Below are 21,940 nucleotides of genomic sequence, written 5' to 3' on the forward strand. Positions count from 1 at the left end.
TAATCCCCATCAGATATTTTTGTTTTTGTTTTTGGGTCATACCTGGTGGTGTTCAGGATGGCTCTGTGCTCAGAAATTGCTCCTGGCAGGCTAGAGAGGACCATATGGGATGCCAGGGATTGAACCCGGATTGTCTACATGCCAGGCAAATGCCCTACTGCTGTGTTATCACTCCAGCCTCATCCCTATCAGTTCTAAGGGAGACCCGACCCTTGGCCTAACTCTGGACCTGATAGTGTCTGGAAGCAGTTGGGCTGGGAACTCCAAAAGTCACCTCTGTGGGACCAACAGGGTTTCAGCCAGCAGTGCCCGGGGTTGAGGGCACCAGATAGTGTTAAGGATCTAACTTGGTGCCCCCACATACCAGCACAGGCTTGTCTCTTTGAACTGACTCATTGGTTTGTCCCCCACTTGATGGATTCTTTTACTTTCATCTTTAAATTTTTTTGTTTTCCATTCACCAGTTCCTCATTACATTTTTTTTTCACTACCTTTAATATGTTGGTATCTCTTGCCTTCTTTTTAAAAAAATTTTTAAGGTTTATATCTGGAGGTGGTCAGGACTTACTCCTTCCTGTGTCTGGTCCCAGGGATCAGTCCTGGAGTGCTCAGGGCCTGTATGTGGCATTGGCCATCAGGCAAGCACCTTCACCCTTGTATGACTCTCAGCCTCCTTCCTTCTCTTTCAATATACCAGCATTGAGCACAAAGAGAAGGATTTTTGCTTTTTCCAACAAAGACAGTATCTAACTCATCAGCAATCCATAAGTCCAATTTACTTTATAAATGCTTTTGCACCATCATTTTTAAAACTGTAGTTAATTATTAATAAAACGTGTCAAGAATATTTTTAATACTCTTTAATATATGAGATTATATTATAACATGAAAACATTTAATTTCCAGTTGTTGATTTTAAAATTACACCCTTTGTTCCCTTTTCAATAATGTGATACTTTATAAAAAATTTTTCTTAGTTTTTTCCTTTGCTTAAAAGTAAAATTTGAGTTGAAAGGATATATATATGTATATATAGATATATATTATCTGTGTATATGTGTGTGTAAGAGAGATAGTATGCCCAAGAGAGCATTATAAAGTTAGTATTTTTTTCTTTCGAAATTTTTCTGTGTTCTAGGAAGATACTGAATGCCACAAAGAAAACCATGCATATTTCTATATTCCTATCGAGAGATAGTCAAAATAAAAAAATTCTGTAATGTTTACCTCCAGTATTTTTCTAAAATTTACATTTCAAAAATAACATGGAGTAATGATCTGAGACAGAAAATCCTTTTATGCCTAACATAATATTGTGACTATCTTTGTCCTTCCATATTCTTTGTACAATGGATTTTCATTTTGTTCTGTCCCATTTCTCATTGCTAAATACTTAGGTCAGAGCATATTTTGTTCTTTCAAAGAACACGGCTCTGAATATCATTTTCCTTCAATCTCTGTACAGGTCCGCTCCAGTTTGTTGATAAATTCCTGGTAGAACAATTTACTGATTCAGAGAGACTCAATATCATTGGGCTTCTTGATTACATATTACCCCGAAAACATACAAGAGTTTATCAAAATATAAGGTCCTGGGGACTAGGGAATGTAGAACTTTTCATGTGTGAAAATGAAAGGTTGATAATCAGCACTGCAAAACAAATGTAAAACAAACAAATACAACCCCAAACCAGAAGCTTCTGGTATTGAAATTTCTAGCAAATAGAATGTCAGGGGGAGGAGGGTAACATGTATGGATGAATGGGCATGCTTTAGGGTTTCTAAGAAGGGTAATTGGTGATTTGGACATCTTGAGGACCTGTTGTCCATTTCTCTAGTTTCTGGTTGTGATTGGACCAAGCATGTTGGTAGGAGCTCTGGATTCTGACAGGGCATGGCTCTGCCATTGCCTTCGTGCCTTCTGGAGTCTCTTCATGACTCTGGACCAGTGTGTGACCTTCGAGTCACCTCTGGCTGTTGGTCCCAGAGGTTAGAGAGAAGCAGGTTGTGGTCCCAAGACTCAAGGTTGATCCTGGATTTTGGAGTCTGCTTCACTGGAAGAGGGAAGTCGTCTGGGAATGGAGAGTGTCTTCCTGCAGGCCTGTGTGCTGGGGCCTTTCGGACAAAAGTCCTATGTACAACATTGGGGCTTGATAAAGAGGCTGCCTGGGCCAACCTCCCTGTAAGGCCTGCCCCCGTCTGATGTTTTACAAAGTTCATTTAGGTGGGGCTTAAACACTTAAATAATAGTGCCTGCCTTTTTCTGGTTGCTCCCCACAGCACTTAATACTAGTCTTCTGCTTAGCCAGATTTTTGTAAAAAATATATCTTAAACAAAGGAGCATTAAAAATTTTATACCATTTCAACTGTTTAGTGGCTGTGAAGGACTATCAAGACCAACTGCCCACTCAGGGGGACAGTACAGTGTTGGGGATTAAACTCAAGGCTCTGAGCTTGGCCACAAGTGTGTGTTCTCCCCGACCCTGGGCAGAAGTGTTCAAAGTCAACGAATTTTTCTTCACCCCTAGGGTGGGACAGATGAGAGACTCCCAACCTTCCCATTTTCCTCAACACCTTCATCATAGAGGTTTTCATTTCACCTCATGTGATCCTAAATAATGCATCTGCGCAGAGATTGCCCCAGAGTGTCACACAGTGTTCAAACAGGACTATTGTTCCCTCGGGGTTCACGGGAATTTCCCAAGGGATGTTTTCCCTTGGGGTGCTTGTAGGAAAATCAGTTTGCCTGTCTTCATCCTCCTTCTTCCTTGCTTCCAGGGCATTATTTGCTTTTCCCAGCCTTCTACCATTCCTGTCCCTTCTGGGAAAGAAAGGGACTTCCGCTCTTTCTCCTGGTCTTGGAAAGTCACTTTCCCCAGGATGGAGAAACCTGGGTGCATCTGACATCTGGGCCCTGCCAGTATCATAGCCTAGGCAGCTCCCGAAATCCCACCCAACTATCACCTCGAGAAAAAAACATCCCCCACAGACTTTCCTGTTCATTGATCTGGGCTGTGCCAGGTACATTTCAGCCCCTCGATTTCAATTTGTACCTCACCTACCTGAAGTTTCTCATTTTGGGAGAAATTTAGCAGTAAGTGTGAACAGAGGGATGCATTTCACTAGCTCTTAGGGGCTTATAGACAAGTACGGAGACCCCACAGACGGAGCTCCTCCCAGGAAATGGAGGTGGCAGCAGCACCATGAATCAGTGGGGACCACATGTGAACTGGGTGCTGTCTCCCAGCTGATATAGAGTGCACTTGGGAGAGTGCAGCATTGGATTATCTATGTGGTGACTATCCCAGACAATGCTTCATCATTAGCACAACAGCAAAAAGTCAATGATGAATCTTGACAGCTTGTTTCTCTGTTTTGGTGGGAATGAGTGTGACATAAGCAAGTTTGGGGGGTTCCCAGGTCCTGACACTCCCTGAAGTACTCAACAAACTGGGTGGATAGATCAGTGCTGTGACACTTGTAGCCTTTTGTGCTGGAATCGAAGGGGCACCCCAGCCATGTCTGGGAGGTGACAGGGATTTGGCACTGCAAGTCCCCAGTTAGAAAAGGAAGAACTTTCTTTATCGCCTTTCAGATATGTTCTTTGGATGCTTTACTAAAACCCAACGGATGGTAGTTTCTAAAAGGTCATTGCTCCTGGAACCTTCTCGTTCACTTCTCTGCACTCTGCCAGTGGAATCCATGAGTGTAGTTTGCACCTTGAAGGAATACTTTACCCACACTTGGTTTTGCAATATGGTACCTTGATTTCCTTGGAAAATAAGCTCATTTCACTGAGTTGTGCAGATCTTTGGAATGTTGGCCAACCATGACCCAATGCAGCCTCGGGAAACCCCTGTATCCCCATATGAAGGTGGGGTGGGGTGTCAGGACACTGGCCAGCTCATGGTGACTATGGCAAGTTTGTCAGCATTCACTCTGGCCTTGAAAAGTATGGTTTGACCAGAATCTGGAGTCTGTGCTCTCTCTCAGGCTTTTGCCCTGAAGTCACAGACCCACTGAGAATGGGCCCACCCAACACCAATGTCAGGGTCGCCATAGTGAGTTGACCCTACTTTCAGACAGAAATGGGGTTCAGTGGAAAAGTTGCCAGGGAGGGGCGCTTTTCTTGAAGACACAAGTGTCAACTTTGTGCCTTGATTAGCACTTGATTGATGGTTTTCTGTTGACCTTCTGTCTCATCAGAGAGATTGTGCACCCAATTTGCTGCCAATCATAAGGGAAAATGACATTTTACTGCTTCTGCAAAGACATGAAGGTGTTGATATGTATATACAGTGGAGACATGTTTGATGACTTTAGAGACCATTTTCTATTGTGTTGATACATCCTTGGCCTTTGCCCCTTAGCATGAGTTTCCCATCCTTCTAATGTGTGCTCAGAAGCTTGATTTTCATCACAGGTCACCAGTGCAATCAGCCCTTTGCCTGGAGGTGATCCTTTTTGTTTCATTTCTGAGAACATATATCCACCAAATAACCATGCTGGAATAATTTATTTGTGTCAACACAAGACAGAAAAAGGCAAATAGCATCTTAGTAGCACTGGGCCATATTTTATTTAACTTCCTCCTCCAAGTGGAATTCGAGCTTGGAGAACAAGCTCCAGAACAAGTTTCTGTTCTTAACTGATTAGAGCATGTTTGATGAGCGACAAGGGGGCTTCATTTCTCTGTTGTTGTAGATAGGGGAAGAGATGAATACATGGGCCTCTGGGAATAGAACTGTTGATGATAGTGTTTTAGCACCAAGATGGAAGTTCGGCCTCTTTATAAGATATACCACTAAGTAAGGCTTTCAATTGGAGGATAGGTGTTTTTAGCTTGCCTAAAGATAAGGAAATTGGGTGCTGAGGAAGTTGGGTTCCATCTTGGAGCCTGGTATGCTGAGGAAATGGGTAAAAGTTATCCCCATGGGACTCTTGAGTGAATGGGGCTGGGGTGGTGTGTAGAAATGGGTGGAGGCCCTCAGTCCATGATAGACAGGTGAAGCCAGGAGGCCAGCAGGTAGACCAGTGTCATGGATGCTGAGTTTTGGAGGGCACAGTGAGAGAATAGGCAAGAGGAGATTCTCATCAGGGGACTCTAAGCCCAAGTCAGATGACTCACCTGGGGGCATGCTCAAGGCCAAGCAGAGCCCACTTGGTAGAGCTCTAAGGAAGTCATACTTGGTAGGACTTTCATGGGAAAGGTTTGAACACCAGAGAAGGCTGAGAAGATTGTGGGACCAGGCCGGACAGAAACTTTTAGTTTTCAAAATAAAAACCTAGAGAATGGTTGGAAATAGCCCACCTTTGGGTGGGTGGTTGAGTCTTGGCTTTGTCAGAGGGAGGAGCTAATGACTGTGGTACATGGCAATGGGAAGGACTAATATGGAGATAGAAAATGGGAGCCCTAGAGCCCTCGAGATATTGGGGGACCCTGTTTTCTTCCCAAAGTGGAGTGATGATGTGGTTGGCAAACATGGCTGTGTGGCATTGTCAAGGCCAGAGAACAGCCATCTTTTCTGACTACCCTGGAGAGAAACATTAGCCTTTCAGAAAGCCCATTGGCTCACACAGCAAACCATGCTAACTAATGGGTATCTGGATTTACTGATTTGCAGGATGGGGGGGGGGGGGATTTGGGAGATGTTTGTATATCTCTAGCCAGAGGGTTCCCTGGTCTTGAGTTTCAAGGTTGGAGGCTTTACTCCAAAGAAAGGGGGGGGGGGGTTGGCAGTTGCTGTAAAGCCCAAATCTTTCCTCAAGTGTCCTGGAGGACTAAGGACATCAGAGAGGGGCAGGAGAGGGTGAAGCAGGTGTCCCATAGCCCTGGCCCAGGGCAGACTTGAGCCAGATGAGAGAGATGAAGGGTCCACCAGACAGAGATGGACGATGTTCTTCCTTCCCTAGTCAGTAGAGCTTATCCGCCTCATTTTATTTGGGAAGGCCAATGAGTTTTAGATGATACTAATGGTGAGGGAGCCAATGGGCAGGTGATGATGATGGTGGGGATAGGCAATGATGAAGTGAGAAGGGTCATCATTAGTGGGGATGATGAAGTCATGGGGATGGTATAGATAGCGATAGTGAGGATGGTTATGGTGGTGGAGGTGGGGATGATGATGAAGAAGATGATGGGGCTCATAAAAGGAAACAATAGCAGGAGCAAAGTATATCAAAGATAGAGAAGAAGCAAAATGCAGGACCTAGTTTTTATGGGAAACACCGCTGCTAATTGGGCTCTTGTCTGAGCAGGATGCTGATAGGATATGCCCATTGTTATAATGCAGCCCTTCCTCAGAGGAATAAACATGCCACTCTACTTTGTTGTTACTCTCCAGGAAAAAGAAGAAATCCAGACTTGGGTGGGGGCAGAGGGCAGGCCCCGCAGTAGGCTGAGGCTGGAGATGTCTAGAGAGCAGACCTCAGAGGCATCCCCTGGAAGACCAGAATCTGGGATATGCAATGGCTCTCATTCTACCTGGGAACAGTCAGTAAGGCTGGGAGGGAAACCGGAAGTCAGAAGCATTGCTTCAAAAGACCTGGCCTAGGATATGTGGACTGAGGATGCTGTGAATATGCTACTTTCACAGCACCCCAGAGTGCCTGACTCTCTTCCACCCTTCACTCTCACGCTCCTCAGGGATCCTGGTTGAACCTAATTAGAATCCATCACTCTGAGATTTAAGTCTGTACAACACACCAACTCACACACTCATCCCTGTTTTTGATTTCCCCCAAATCCCTGTTAGATGGGATTTAGCATTAGAACCCTCTTGGAGGGGAGGAGAGGAAGGTCAGGGTTCACACCACTTTGAACTCCCAGAATATTTATGTGCAGCTTCCCAACAGGCTTAAGAAGTGGGGAAAAAAATCCTCCCTCATCTTCCTCGTCGGGAAGCAACTGAAGTTGTAAGAAGTTTACACGACTGGGCGGAGATCATAGGGGCAAGCTAAAGGCCCAATCTCTCTCTGTCAGACTACTACTGGTCTATCCAAGGAAGTGGTGATTTTCCATGGTGATGTCTGGGGCCAGTGAGGGGAGAGGAGCTTTCTTTGTGTTTCTCAGTGCTGTTGGAGCTGATGGCCACACACTTCGGAGGCCCCTTTGAGCCTCCCCAGCAAAGAAGAGCTGGGGATTGGGGCACCTCCAAGGTCTCAGCTTGCAGTGTGGGCTATTGGCCCTTTGTCTCCAGCTTCCCACCTTTCATCTCCTCAGCCTGGCCTGCCGGTGTCCGCTTTCCCACTCAGCAGGGCTCTCTCTGCTCTCTGCTCAGCCCTTCACCCCTTTGTGGACAGCTTGGGTTGTTTGTCAGGGTGGAGGGATGGCCGGAGGCAGACACTCAGGGGAGGCAGGGCCTCTCCAGCCCAGAATCATTCACTTTTTCCATCCTGGGTGCCAGACTTTGCTCTTTCTCCTCACCCCACCCCACAAGCAGCCAGGTTAGGTCACCTGGCTAAGATAATTGCTAGCCAGGCCCCCGAATTTCAAGCCTGGGGGTGTCTAGGTATTGCCTTTCGGCTGCCTTGCAAGGGCTGGGATAGGCATGAACTCCCCACGACTTTCAACAATGAGGAAAGAGCCTCTGCACCCCCTCTCCTTCCCTGCAGGCACCCCACCCTCAGACCCAACTCTGCTCCAGGGCCACAGGGCTGGCCCTGAGCCATACTTGCTGAGTTTTCCGGATAGACCTGCTCTCATTCTCCTCAGATTTAACCACATCTGTTGGTGCAGCCGCTGCTGTAACCACAGGTAGCTTGTTACGTTTCTGTCCTGTTGATGTCTGTCATAAACATGTTCATAAAAAAAAAAAAATTAAAGGGGCCGGGAAGGTAGTTCAAAGCATAGAGCCCAGGCCTGAGTTTCTGCATCTGTCCCCCACACTGCCATTGACTCTGAGGACCCTTAAGCCCAAGGTCCACTTTGAGTGGGTCTCTCAATAATACTTTTTTAAATTACTTTATTTATAATCATGCTTTATTTTTTTTTTCAGATCAAAGCATTTTATGGGGGGGGGGGTGTTTTCAGGGGAGAGGATAAGCCGATATCCACGGCAAGCCAGGATCTCAGAGCCTACGGCTGCAGAAAGAAAGCAATGCTTTAATTTTTAACTACTTTATTTAAACTACGTGGTTACAAGATTGTTCTTAATAAAGTTGGGTGGTTTTCTTTTTTATAATTACAAACTTATTTCTGATTGAGTTTCAGTCATACAATGTCCGTCATTCTTCACAGGGGCACATTTCCTGCCACCAATGTCCCCAGTTTTTCTCTTGCTCTTCCCCCAGCCCTGCCCTCTCACCTGCCTGTCTCTATGGCAGACATTTCTTCTTCTTCTTCTTCTTCTTCTTCTTCTTCTTCTTCTTCTTCTTCTTCTTCTTCTTCTTCTTCTTCTTCTTCTTCTTCTTCTTCTTCTTCTTCTTCTTTTTCTTCTTCTTCTTCTTCTTCTTCTTCTTCTTCTTTTTCTTCTTCTTCTTCTTCATCTTCTTTCTCTTCTTCTTCCTCTTCTTCCTCTTCTCTTCTCTTCCTCCTCTTCTTCCTCTTTCTCCTACTTTTCCTCCTCCTCCTTCTTCTCTTTCTCCTCTTCCTTCTCCTTTTCCTCCTCCTCCTCCTCCTCCTCCTTTTCTTTGCTGTGGTTTGCAATCTTGTTACTGAAGGGGTTCCATGCCTACCCCTTTACTTCCTTTCAGCATCCACTTCTTGTCCAGAGAGATCATTTGTACCCTCACCACAATAATACTTTGAAGAAAATGTGAAATGGCACTTTCTTTCCACGGCTCAGTCCCCATTCATGGCAGCTAGAGCGATTTCCGTTCTCACAGGAAGTTGTTTGGGGCAGCTGTGATGTGCCTATAGCTTGGCTTTCCAACTTCACAGCATGCCCATGTCCTCCTTCGAGGAGGCCCTGCAGCATCTTTGACTTTTTTTTGAGTCCCTCAAATGTCAGGGAGTTGGAATCACAGGCCACTAAAGAAGGATCATTTTGGAAGCATATTCTCTTAAGACATTGGACACTATCAACCTTGGACATGCCTGCTTCAGGGTTTTCTGAGGTATTTGAATTTTTTTTTTTTTTTTTTTTTTTTTTTGGTTTTTGGGTCACACCCGGCATTGCTCAGGGGTTACTCCTGGCTGTCTGCTCAGAAATAGCTCCTGGCAGGCACGGGGGACCATATGGGACACCAGGATTCGAACCAATCACCTTTGGTCCTGGATCGGCCGTTTGCAAGGCAAACGCCGCTGTGCTATCTCTCCGGGCCCCAGGTATTTGAATTTTTATTGCAAGACTTGAGTCTGCTTGCAAAAGGGGGGCCTTTGGTGTGAGTGCGTTTTATCAAGTGACCACCCCACTATCCTTTGTGTCCCCCATCTCCCATCCCTGTCAGCCAACTAGATGTGGAGTCCAGCCCTTGACTTGGAGGAACACAAGAGGTTGGGTGGAGAGAACCACAGCTGAGTGTGGACTTTTCTAGATCTGCCCTGCCCTGGGGCCCTGGGTGGGAAAATAATGACTCTCAGAACCGCCCCATCTCCCTTTGGGGGCCTCTTGGAAAAGAGCCTGAACTTCAGAGGGAAGAAAAAGGTGGTGGTGGTTGTTTTGATTTTGCTTTTCATTTGCCTGCCCCAAAATGTAGAGAAGGGGTGCTGCTGGGGGGGGGGGTAGGGAATAATAGGCCTGGAAACATTTCTGTCTGGAAGCAGGGTGCTCTGTTCTCTGCTGTCTCCTGCAGGCACGCGGCATGCTGGGTTGGGCTGGCGCCTCCACCGACCCTGTCACGTGCTTGGCAAGTGGCTCTGAGTCCTTTTTTCCACTGCCTTCCCCGCCCTGTCAGATCACAGTTCCAACCTCTCATTTTTTTTTTGCTGCCTAGATGATTAAAAAGCATGACTTAGTGGAAAAATCTTGACCTCCCAGGGGTCAGTCGCTTAAGCAGCTGTTGGAGATAAGATTGTCCTGGCCAAACACTCAGCCCCACTCTGCAAGGCTTTCCACAGGCCAGGGAGGAAATGAAAAGCAAGGTCTTGTTCCGGGAGCATTTTGTTGGTTTTGTTGGAGAACTTACAACTTTCAAGGGGCATAAATGAGGGGATTATCTGATAATACAATCAAATCTTGCAGAGAAGGGTCACATGATCACAGTGATTTTTTTTTGTGAAGTCATTAAGCCATTCATAGGTTTTGTCAAAACAAACAAACCAGAAAAAATAGAAATAATAACAAACCCTTTTTTCGTCTTTTGTTTTGTTTTGTTTTGTTTTTTTAGGGGGCCACACCTAGCACAGCTCAAGGGTTGCTCCTGGCTTTGGCTCTGCCTTCAGGGGTCATTCCTGGGGGTTCTCAGGGGACCCTATGGGATGCTGGGGATCAAGTCTGCATTGGCTGCATTAAAAGCAAACACCCTACCCACTATGCTATCACTCAGGCCCCAAACTTTTATTTATTTTTTTTTTTTTGAGAAGTTCAGAGAGCAAAGTTCTATAATAGCTGAATGTATCAGAAGATCACTTCTCAGACTTCCTGGGACTTAAAAAAGACTTAATTGTGTAGTTCTTGGAATGAAAGGCATTGTTTGAAGTTATTTTAATTACCGGGTTAGGACAGCGGCTTCTTGAATTCTTACCATAGTCCTCTTGACATCAGGCCAAAGAGGACATTCCGATTGGAATTGAGTGTTTGCCCACGAAGCATTTTCTCTGTCCTCTGGCCAAGAATGTGGGCCATCCAGTGAGACCTCAGGGCCGCTGTGCTTCTCGAGGGAGAAACTGAGGCACAGTCACTTAAGCCCTTAAGCCCACTCACTTTGGATTCTGTGAATAATGTCCAGATTAGAGTGAGAATCCGGAGTGACTGAGCACAGCGTAGGGACAAAATAAGCGCCTTGATGAAAGCCCTTCGGTCTGAGGTAACCCACACAGTCGAGGCCCTGTTTTGTGGCCTTGAGTAGGTCACTAACCTTTTCTGAACTTTGTTTCCTCATTCAGGAGAGAGATGTCCCATTGCAGCATACAGGGGTGGGAAAAGGGTGATTAGAAGGACACCAACTCTGCTCTGCAAAGGGCCAGACATGGCTGACATTAACTCCTGTTTCCATTGGTAGCTGGAGGCTCTTTCTGGGTCTGCACCAAGACCCTGCCCTCACCTCCCTCATTCTCTTCTTCCTTTTCCTCCTCCTGCTGCTGTTTCTCTAGTTGCACTTCCTTCATTTGCTCTTCCCTGGCGGGAACTATTCTAGTTGAGGGGAAATCTCAATTACCCCCTCTATCCCCAGGACTCTCAAGGAGGGCAAAGAGCTGGGCTTGGGGTCAGAGGGAAGAAAATAGCACCAGGGCTATCCAAGCTGGGCTTGGATCCAGACCCCAGAGGGCCTGAGATCTGAGCTGCCCCCCCGCCCCCCAGCAACCTAGTGGGTCTCTGGGTTAAAACCCCAGGTCGGTCTCCTGCAGGAAATGGGAACATCTGTTGTTTTTGCTCCAGGTGCTAAAGCAGGTACTTCCTTGTAGTTATGAGTCCTAGCTGGGCTCACCCCTGCGCCCTAGAGATGGTGGTAGAAGGTGGATAGTTCTCAAGAAGGTTGTATGCATCCATTGCAGCCTGCGTTCCACTCCTCTGCTCTTTCCCAAGGCCTGTGCCAGGCCTCTCTCTCCACTGGAGACAGCAGTAGGCCCCACACCAGGCCACATGCTTCTCACCCTGCCCAGCACTGGCAGGTCAGAGCACCAGAGGCTGGATGGTGGGGAAGGGGGGCAGCCCACACTTAGGGGGAGAGAGGCAGGGAGAGCAGCTTTCTCTTTGCCCCAGACTGGCCTCACATACACCCCCACCCCACCCCTACCCCTCTTGGCTGCCATCCACGCGTCTGTGCGCCTTATTAAGTCTTTAACGATGCCTGGTTGTGCGGCTGGATTAAGGCTTAATCCCCGACAATCAGGCAGCATTGGATAAACGGTTAATAGTCGCTCATTGCAGGAAAGGGTCTTTGAAGTCCCTGCTTTAGGGGAGCGCCTGGTGGCCTGTGACTTGCCTGGGTGACCCCAACAGTGCTGCTTAGAGTCGGGTGGGGCCCAGGAGGAGGCTGGAGTGGGCAGGAGGCATTGGCTGCAGACAGTCCCCAAGAGGGTACCAGTGTCTTCTGTCCCATTGAGCTGTTCCTTGAGTTTGCAAGCAGGCTGAGACAGGGCAGACCCCCGGCCTCTCTGTGTGCAATGTCCCCCATCTATCTCCAGTGAGGGAGAGGTGCCCTGGGTCCAGGATGTCTGTGATTCTGAGAAACCCCCCCACCCAGTGCCCACACAATGACTTCCCTTGGCTATGTTCTGGAGGCCTGAACATTTCTTCAGATTAGGGTCTGAAAATTGCTAAGGAGAAGCCTGGCCCTGTGTGTTGTCCTGGTACATTGTGTGGGGTGCGCCATTTACCTATTTGCCCAGCCTGGTTTGGGGTTCCCTGGATGGAACACACGGTGGGCAAAGAAACTCTGGGGGAGATGAGATGCCTTCAGCTGTCTGGTATGGAGGTGCCTGGAGCTGTTGGCTGGAGCTGGTGATTAAAGCCACCTGGGATTCAGTTCAGGTCATCCAGGGCTGACCCGAACCCTCCCATCTGAATTCGATCTTTTTTTGGGGGGGGGGTCACACCAGCCAGCACACAGGGGTTACTCCTGGCTCTACACTCAGAAATTGCTACTGGCAGGCTCAGGGGACCATATGAGATGCCGGGATTCAAACCACCGTCCTTCTGCATGCAAGGCAAACACTCTATCTCCACCCTATCTCTCTGGCCCCTGGATTTGATCTTGACTTTCTCATTGCTGGCAATGCCCAGCCCCTAGAACAGCGGGTCCTTGAGGACACTGTGGCTTTGTCTCATTTGCATCCACGGTCACTCATTTCCAGGCCTTGTTGCTGAGACAAACTGCTCTTAAGCCCAAGTTGTTGTTGTTGTTGTTGTTGTTGTTGTTGTTTGTTTTTTATTTTTGGCCACACTCGACAGTGCTCAGGGGCTACTCCTGGCTCTGTGCTCTGAAATCACTCCTGGCAGGGTAGGGAGACCCTCTGGGATGCTGGGGATTGAACGGAGGTCCATCCCGGATTGGTTGTGTGCAAGACAAATGTCCTACCACTGTGCTATCTCTCCAGCCCCAAGTGCGAGTCATTTGAAGGAAGGATTAGCCACATAGTTTTCTCAACTGGACTCCCTGAATTCCTACAAAGTCACTGGCAGCTGATTCCTCTGAGTTTCAGGGGTCTGGTCCCTGCTATGCGTGACAAAGCTGTATGGGGTGTGCTATTAAGATTTGAGTTTTGGAATCACACTTGGCAGTGCTCAGTGGTTACTCCTGGCTGTGCACTTGCAAAATAACTTGAGGGGGAGCCTTAGATGGTGCTGGGGATCAAAGCCAGGTCAGCCACATGCAAGGCAAGAGCCCTCCCAGCTGTACTATCACTCAAGTTTATTTCAATCCGGAACTAGAAGGCAAAGGGAGGGACAGTGCCCCAGCACCCCTTGGGGGGGGTTCCCTTCTGCATGGTTTTGGGTTTTGTTTTGTTTTGGGGCCACACCTGACAGAGCTCAGGGATTACTCCTAGCTCTGTGCTCAAAAGTCGCTCCTGGCATGCTTGGGGGATCATATGGGATGCTGGGGATCGAGCCTGGGTCCATCCCAGGTCGGCCTCGTGCCAGGCAAACGCCCTATGCTGCGCCATCTCTCTGACCCTGCTGCAAGGTTTTGGAGCTTGCCAGTTCTCCTGAATGACCCTGCCTCCTCTACTCGCTCTCCCCACAGATCTTTCCCGACCCATCGGACTTCGAGCGCTGCTGCAAACTCAAGGACCGTCTGCCATCCATCGTGGTGGAGCCCACCGAGGGCGAGGTAGAGAGTGGGGAGCTGCGGTGGCCCCCCGAAGAGTTCCTGGTCCAGGAGGATGAGCAGGACAACTGTGACAAGACGGCCAAGGAGAACACGGAGCAGTAGACACCCCGCAGGTGGCCCTGGGATGCCACCCACCTCACCGGCCTCCCTGAACTGTTTGTTCTTTCCCAGAATGGCCAGAGCAGAAGCCACTGGCGTAGACACTAGCCGGCGATGGCTTTTGTGTACCTGCGAGTCACTGAGCTGGTGTCTTTCCCTTTCTTTTCCCTTTTCTGAGATGTTGCAGGCAGGAAGCCCTGAGAGAGGACTCTGAGCTGCAGGGCTGGGCTGGGAGTCTGGGGGTGGGGGTGGATCTTGGGGTGCATATGGGGGGACAGTGCAAAGCAGCAGGGGAAGCTTCGAGGGAGGAAACAATGGGAGAAAACCCAAGTGAAGGCTTGGGAGGTCTACTCAGAGCCCCTCTCTCTCCCTGGCCCTTGCCCCAAGGCGCACACCCTGACTTTGCTTCTCTATTAGCTGTACTTTTTATCTCTGGGGAGACAGAAAAGGGGGACCAGGAGACAAAAATGATGTTGCCGGGCTGGATGGGCTTTTTTTCTGGTTCCTTCTCTACCAGGCCTGTGCCCCAGGCTGCAGCCACTTTTGGGGGCTCCAGAAGGTTCCCAGCTCTCATTTCCTTCTGGAAATAATTTTCAGCTTCTCCACCCTCATGTCACCTTTCTGAGCCTCCCAGCCTTTTGGGGGAGTAGATGGAGCTTTTCCCTGGCAGATGCTTCAGCAGAAAAGTTCCCCCTTCTCCATTTCCCCCAAGATTGGCTCTGAGTCTGGGCAGAAGCCCAGGGTTGCCCCCATCACACCCCATCAACTCCTCTCACCTTTGGCATCAGCAGGAGTCCCAATGTGAGACCTCCAGCAGCTGTGTGTGGCGTCTGGGATGGGCCACACAAGGGACAGGCTGCTCTTTCTGTTTCTTGCCTAGGAAGGACTTTCCTGCCTCTCCCCTTGTTAATGTCAGATTTGGGGGTTATGGTTGCCCAAGGCACTCCTGCTGCATTTTGGGGTGTCTTGAGCATCTCCCCATGGAAGGGTGGATGGTGAGGGAGCCAGAAGCAGTATCCTCAGCCCCCCTCAGTTTGCTGGTCCCTGAAAGGGCAGAGAAGTCTGCTAGAATAAGGAGGCCCCATCTTGATTAGAAGCTTCTACAACAGACTATGGGACAGGCTCTTCCAGCCATCACAGAGCAGGACTGGATGGCCAGAAAGAAACCCCACCCTCTACTCCCCAGTCCCCACAGCCTTCCTAAGGTTCTCCCATGCCTTCCAGGTACCCCCTTATGCCTAAAGTCTTTGGTCAGCCCTCCTCACCCTCTTAGGGGCTTGCATGTAGAGTTGGGTTTGGTACCCCCAAGTCAGGGTGACCCTAGAGAAGCTGAGGGTGGGCTGTAAACTCAGGCAGGTGCAAGGTTTGCTTGGGAAAGCCCCAGACATGCCTCCCCCGTCCCTCAAAGCTGTGCTGTGTTGTCCGCTCCTGCCCTACCCTTCAAATGCAATAACTTCTCCCAGCCTTGCAGAAAGGGGAGAGATCTGGAACCCATGTGGGGTTGGGGGGGAACCCCTGGGCTCTTGCTTTTCTCCCATCCAGTGGCCGAGCAAGCCTTTCCCGTCCTGCCCAGCCACCAGCCACGACCCCTTCCCCTCTCTCTATCTCCCCAACCCCATGCCTCCCTCCATGGATGGGGTTTTGCCTTGGAGAATCCTGTGTCTCGTGTGCCCTGTTCTGTCCTGGTCTTGCCCTGTGTTGGAGATGTGCTTGTAGACTGCATAACAAACTGACTTGGTGTCTATGTGTGTGCTTGGGGTGGGGGGGTGTTTCCTTTTTTTTTTGTTCTACTGGGCTCTGGCCCCCATTGTATGACCATGTGGAATTGGAGCAGGCCTTGTGTGTAGGGGGAGGTCTGACCCTCCTCTCGGCTCAGCCTATTGGGGGGGTGGGGGGGGCTCACTCAGCCCTTCTTGAACAAGTGGCTGAGCTCCTTTCTGGCCGCCCATTTTGTTTTGTTTTGTTTTGTTTTTTTTTTAAAGTAACTCGTGTGTGTTTCTAACTGATCGTATTGAGAAACAAACAGCCCTAGTATCTCAGTAAACACGCCTGTTGTAAGAGAAACCTGTAACTTCTATCTGTTCTTTTTTGAGGCTCAGGGAGAAACTAGCTTTGTTGTGTTCTGTTTTGTTTGTTTTCTGAACTCGTTTTTGTCACTGTGACAGTTGTAAATAAAGTTTGAAAATGCTTTCCACTCTGCTCTGTGCTCCTTCCTTCTTCCTGGGAACAGCAAGAGGAGGGAAACAGCAAGGGTGGGAAGGTCAGGGGTGGGGTTCCCCCATGGGAAGTGGAGTCAGAGGCATCTCAGCACTAAGCCCCTGACTCAGTTGCTGGCCCTCTGCCCACCCAGAATTTCTGGGTTCTTACCACCTGGCTGTGGGAAAGGGGCCTTCACTCCCTGGCCACGGGGTCCACACCCATTGCAGTCACAATTCCAGTTCCAAGTAAGCACAACTGGCCCAACTCTCAGCACCCCATTTTCTTGAGGGCAGGAAGGAGATCCATGACCTGTTGCTTTGAGAATGATCTGAGGGGACATTAAGGCAGAGTCCCAGGCTTTTTTTTTTTCTTTTTGTTTGTTTTGGGGCCACACGTGGTGATGCTCAGGGGTTACTCATGGCTCTGAACTCAGGGATCACTCCTGAAAGACTCAGGAAACCCTATGGGATGCTGGGGATCAAACCCTGGTCGGCGGTGTGCAAGGTAGACTCCCTTCCATCTATGCCCCCAGAGTCTCAGTTTTAAGTCATTTTTAAAGAGCAGAGGAGCTCATCAGATGAACCAGAGGTTATTCAAAAAGGCTCAGGATGGCCAATGGACATTTACTCAGACCACTCACCTAAAGGCCTTGGGAAAAATTTGGGGTATAGCAAACAGGAGGGGTCCCCCTATATCAGCCCACATATATCCTTGATGCCTACGGTGAGTGCCAGGCAGGAAAACCAGGCAGCTCTGGCAACAGGTATCTATGGGGAAGACTGAAGCCATCTAAAGGCCAGGAGGGGTTCAGAGCAGGGGTGACCCTTTTCCTGGGAATGAGCAATAGGATTGGTGCAAGTTGGGAGAAGAAAATGGAGGCAGGTGAGAGGCTGAACTCTAAAGGAAGCTTCCTTTGGCTTTTAGCCTCAATGTAAAGCCTCGAAGGGGATCATTTACCTGGTGACTGGATGCAAAACTGACACCAGACAGGTCTGCTGAAAGAAGGGGGAGCTTTGTAGATTTGGGGTCATTGTCAGAGCCCGGGCTGGACTTTTTTTTTTTTTCTTTGCCTTTGTCCAGTTCACATCTGCTGAGTGTAAATAAGCCAGTGAGCTATGCTCTGGGAGCCAGCCAGCAGGCTGGGAGAATCCGTCCACTCTGGCATTATTAGCTTACACAAAAGACCATTTGGGTTGAGCATCTGCTGCCTGTGGAAAACACGGAGCCCTCCACTGTCTCCATCTGGATCGTCCCTCCCTTCCCAAAGAGCCGGGATGTGGAATTTCTGAGCACACAGACTTTGCTTGCAGCCCCCAGAGTACTACTTAAGGCCTTTGTCATTCATGTAGAAGCTTCTCGGCATGTTAACAGGAAACAAAAACAGATCTATAATGGACATGTGAACCTAGCAAAAACATTAGGAACTAAATTCAATATATGTAGGCCAGAGATAGGGTGTGTACCTTGCATGGGGCCAACCTGGGAGAAATCTGGTTCGATTCCCAACACTTAGATGATCCCCCAGCCTGCCAGGGGTGATTTCTGAGTGCAGAGCCAGGAGTAACTCCTGAGCATCACTGGGTGTGGCCCAACAAGCAATCAATCAATCAATAAATAAAGTTTAAAAAAATAAATACAGGGGCTGGAGAGACAGCACAGCGGTAATATTTGCCTTGCTCGCAACCAACACAGGACGGCTGGCAGTTCGAATCTCCGCATCCCATATGGTCCCCAGAGCCTGCCAGGGGATATTTCTGAGCTCAGAGCCAGGAGTAACCCCTGAGTGCAGCCAGGTGTGACCCAAAAACAAAAATAAATAAATAAATTCAATATATAGCAATCAACTATAGAACTGGAGTTATACAGCAGCAGCTAGGGAGGGCCCTTGCTTTGAATGAGGCTAACCCAGGTTCTATCCCAGATAGTTTCCCAAATGCCAGGAGTGATTCCTATATGCAGAGCCAGGAGTTAGCCCTGAACGCTGTCAGGTGTGGCCCCAAAACAAAACAGAACAAAAATATCTATATAAATTCACAATGAACAATGGAACACATCCATTTAAAATAGCATATTAGCCTCAGGAGATATAAACATTTTAGGGACTAAATCAAGGACAATATTGTGCAAAATCTAATAAAAACAATGAAACAAGTGAACATCAGAGGTTTACAGAGATATACTACATTCATGGATCTAGTAAAACATCATGATGACAGCACTTCCCGAATGACAAATCCAACACAATCTGCATCTCAGTAAGGTGGTTTAAATTTTTTTATAGGAAAGTCTAGTCTGATTCCAAAATTTATATGAAAATGCAAAGGCTTGGAGATCCAAAATGACTGAAAAAAAGTGAAGGCCCCAAATCAAATCTCTATTTTTTATCTTCTTGAAAAGCTGCCAGTGATCAAAAGAGTGTAGCATGGATATTAAGCTTGATAAATAGAACCACGGAATAGAACAGAAAGTCCAGAAATAGAACCACATTTTTATGGTCTATAAGCGTCTGACAGGCATCAAGGTAACTCAATGGAGACAGGATAGTCTTTTCAACAAATGATGCTGGAACAATCGCAGGTGGTTAATCTGCTGCCCTAGGTAGGGGTAGGGGAGACCCAACTTCATCACGAAGGCTTGTCTTATTTCGCCAAAGGGGGCTGGGAAGGAGAGTGTGAGGCCGAGTTTCCAGAGTCAAGTCTATCCTTGGAGTGGGGAGATACTAAACAGAGAATGCAGGCCCTCCCTGAAATTAGAAAAGACAAGGAGACCATCTTTCCTGAAGCCACTGACTAAGACACAGTTCTGCCAACACCTTGATTTTAGACAAGCAAGAACTGATACAGATGCCTGATTTCAAAAAGGTAAGAAAATTAATTTTTGCCTGTTGCTCAGCCTGTGATTTTTGGCTAAGCTGCAATGGGGGAAAAAAATCAAGCACTCATGGGAGCACTGCTGATGGTCTGAGCTTTCCCGAAGGCCTTGCAGTGGTCCTCAAACTATGGCCCTCGGACCACATATTGTATTTGTATCTGTTTTGTTTCTTCATTGCAAAATAAGATATATGCAGTGTGCATAAGAATTCGTTCATAAGTTTTGTTTGTACTATAATCAGACCCTCCAATGGTCTGAAGGACAGTGAACTGGCCCCCTGTTTAAAAAGTTTGAGGACCCCTGCCTTAGAGGGTGTGCTGGCAATGCAGGAGAGAGAATCTAGGCAGGGTGGCCAGGTTCTTCCTAAAGCTCAGGCCTCAAAGGATCTGTTGATAGAGGGTAGAACCCGGACCTGAGGCTGGAGTAGGAGTGATAGATAGCACAGCGAGGGAGGGAGTTTGCTTTGCATGCAACTGACCTGGGTTTGATCCCTGGCATCCCATATTGTAAGGTGAATTCTTCCCCCAGCTTCCTTTTTCCCCTCACCTCTTCCTTTGAGATGTAAAAACCCACTGGATAGTTGCTTTTGGATCTCACTTCACCTTCCTCCAAACTGAAATTTGGGAGTTGGTTTGAATAAAGAAAGGAGTCTCTGGCTGTGGGCTCAGCAGAGAAAGTACATGGCAGAAAGGCAGCACATGCCATGAAGCAAAAGCAGGCTAACTCCAATTAATCTCTTGACTGGCTTGGTATTATTTCTCCACCACTATCCTGCTTCATCAGACCTATCCACCTAAGGGGTTAGAAACATGGTGATTGGGGTGGTCTCACCCAACTCGTGGATTTTTTTTTTTTTATTTTACACCATATGAGCACCACCAGGAATGATCCCTGGACATAGAGCCAGGAGTAACCCTTGACCACCACCACATAACAAAACAAAAATAATTGTGAGGCTGGAAATTTGAATTCCCCAAACTTATTTGGCCTATTCACTGTCCATCCTCTTTTCAGAAAAAAATTATATGTGTATATTATATATACACATATATGTATATATACATATTATATATGTACATCCCTGGAGACCTACTTTCTTTAAATAAACAAAGCACCTCTAATTGCACTCCATACACCACTTCCACCCTAGCCCCTGTCACTCGAGCCCCCCCATCTGGGGTGATGTAACCTCTGGGAAATACTAAAGATTTTTTGTTCAGATAATGCTTGAGTGTTGGGAAATTTGCTGTATAATGAGCATCCACAGAGTCTGTGAATGGGGTCTTCATTCTTGTGGCTGGAGAACAGCCCAGATTCCACATGGGACTCATTTGTAATGTGTTTTCTTGGCCACTTCCAGAAAAAATTCTAACCCCCTCTTGTCTGCTGTTGGCCTGAGTTGGGGTACTGGGCTGTCAGTTGGACCTCTTGCTTCTGATGCTCACAACAGCTTTGCAAAAGTGAATGCTCGGATCTAGAGAAAAAAAAATTATTTTTTGTACAGACCACAGCTAGCAGTGTTAGAAATTATGGCAGTTGGTAGAATTTGGGGACTCTGTCTTTCAACTCTCATCTTGGTGGCAAAAAATAAAAAATCTATTATTGGTGTTTGTGAATCCTTTCAGTCTTGGCTTGAACTCACACACAAATCCAATTGAGTTGACTTCTGCTTCCCTGAAGCAGGCATTTTCAGTGTTATTTCACTGGCTGGGAAGCTGATGTCTGAAAATTTGACCGAGACTGACTTTGGAAGTTGGAACAGCTTAAAGTTGGGTTTGAATCCTTAATAGTTAAGTCTAGGAGCTGCGCTCTGAGGCTGGGCCAAGGGTGCTCTGAGCTATGTACTTGCCAGTTTTCTCTTGTGTAAATCTTCCATCTGGATGAGTTTGCAGAGTGGGGGTGAAGTGAAGGCATGAGTCTCTATGACCCTGCTAGGACCCCTCTCCTCCAGAACCCCACCCCCTGACCCCAACTCTAAGTTACCTTCCTTCCAGACCTTCTTTTCTGGGTCCCACCCGCTTAAGTAAGGTGGACTCATCCACGATATAAGCCATTTCCTTCTCTGTCTTGTAGACATTACCATAGGCCCCCGAAACCAAGGTTGGCCTGGTTCAGGGTCTCTGTAACCACTAGTGTCCCCTGATTTGGAAAGAGAAACAGTTCTAGAAGGAGTTTGCCAGAGAGTTATTTATTTCAAACGAAGTGTGATTCCTTACAGGGCAGTGAAGCACAGTCCTTTGTGAGCTGGAACCAGAATTTTAAAAAGTACCTTTTGATTTGTTTTGCACACGGCTGACTTGAGGTGGATCCGTGGCATCTTATGTGGTTGTCTGAGCCCTAGCAATAGTAATTCCTGAGTGCAGAGCCAGGAATAACCCCCTGAGCATCTCCAGGTGTAGGCCCAAAACCAAATAAAAAAAAATACCAAACCTCCTGCCTGGTAATGATTCCTTGGTGACTGAGAAATAGGAGCATGAGAGGAACATGACTTCTTAGGGCTGGAGGGGACACAGAGGTACTGTAAGATGACATCCAGCTATTAACCAACAAAGAAAGGCATTCCCCCAATTTCCTCTTTCCTTTTCATTAGTCCTTTGATATGTAAAAGGATCTTACTCCACCCTGCTCCCTGGGTTAATAAAGAAAGAGCACTTTGGCTGGGGATCAGGCTCAGAGATTCCATGAGGCAAAGAAAGCCATTGACTCCATGATTCTTTCCTGACTGGCTTAGTTTATTAATTCTTCTCTGCTATTCTTCTTCTTCAGACCCATTTGCCTGGGATTGGAGATACTGTGTGTGAGGTGATTTCACAACATGGGGATTTATTTCACAACATATATGAGTTCTGTTGTGTGGTGTTAGTGGTTTGGGGGTTACACTAAGCCCTGCTCAGG

The 21,940-nt window shown here is 47.7% G+C and overlaps 1 protein-coding gene across 1 annotated transcript in view; it reads left to right on the forward strand.

The window, feature by feature from the left end:
* Positions 1 to 16,169, forward strand: part of LBH (LBH regulator of WNT signaling pathway) — a 28,271-nt gene extending 12,102 nt beyond the window's left edge. Inside the window, exon 3 of the mRNA XM_049784225.1 lies at positions 13,790 to 16,169. Coding sequence (XP_049640182.1) covers positions 13,790 to 13,978 — 189 coding nt within the window. The 3' untranslated portion in view covers positions 13,979 to 16,169. The remainder of the gene's footprint in view (positions 1 to 13,789) is intronic.
* Positions 16,170 to 21,940: the final 5,771 nt, after the last annotated feature.

Source organism: Suncus etruscus, chromosome 12 (assembly GCF_024139225.1).
Source record: "Suncus etruscus isolate mSunEtr1 chromosome 12, mSunEtr1.pri.cur, whole genome shotgun sequence".
Taxonomy (NCBI): domain Eukaryota; kingdom Metazoa; phylum Chordata; class Mammalia; order Eulipotyphla; family Soricidae; genus Suncus; species Suncus etruscus.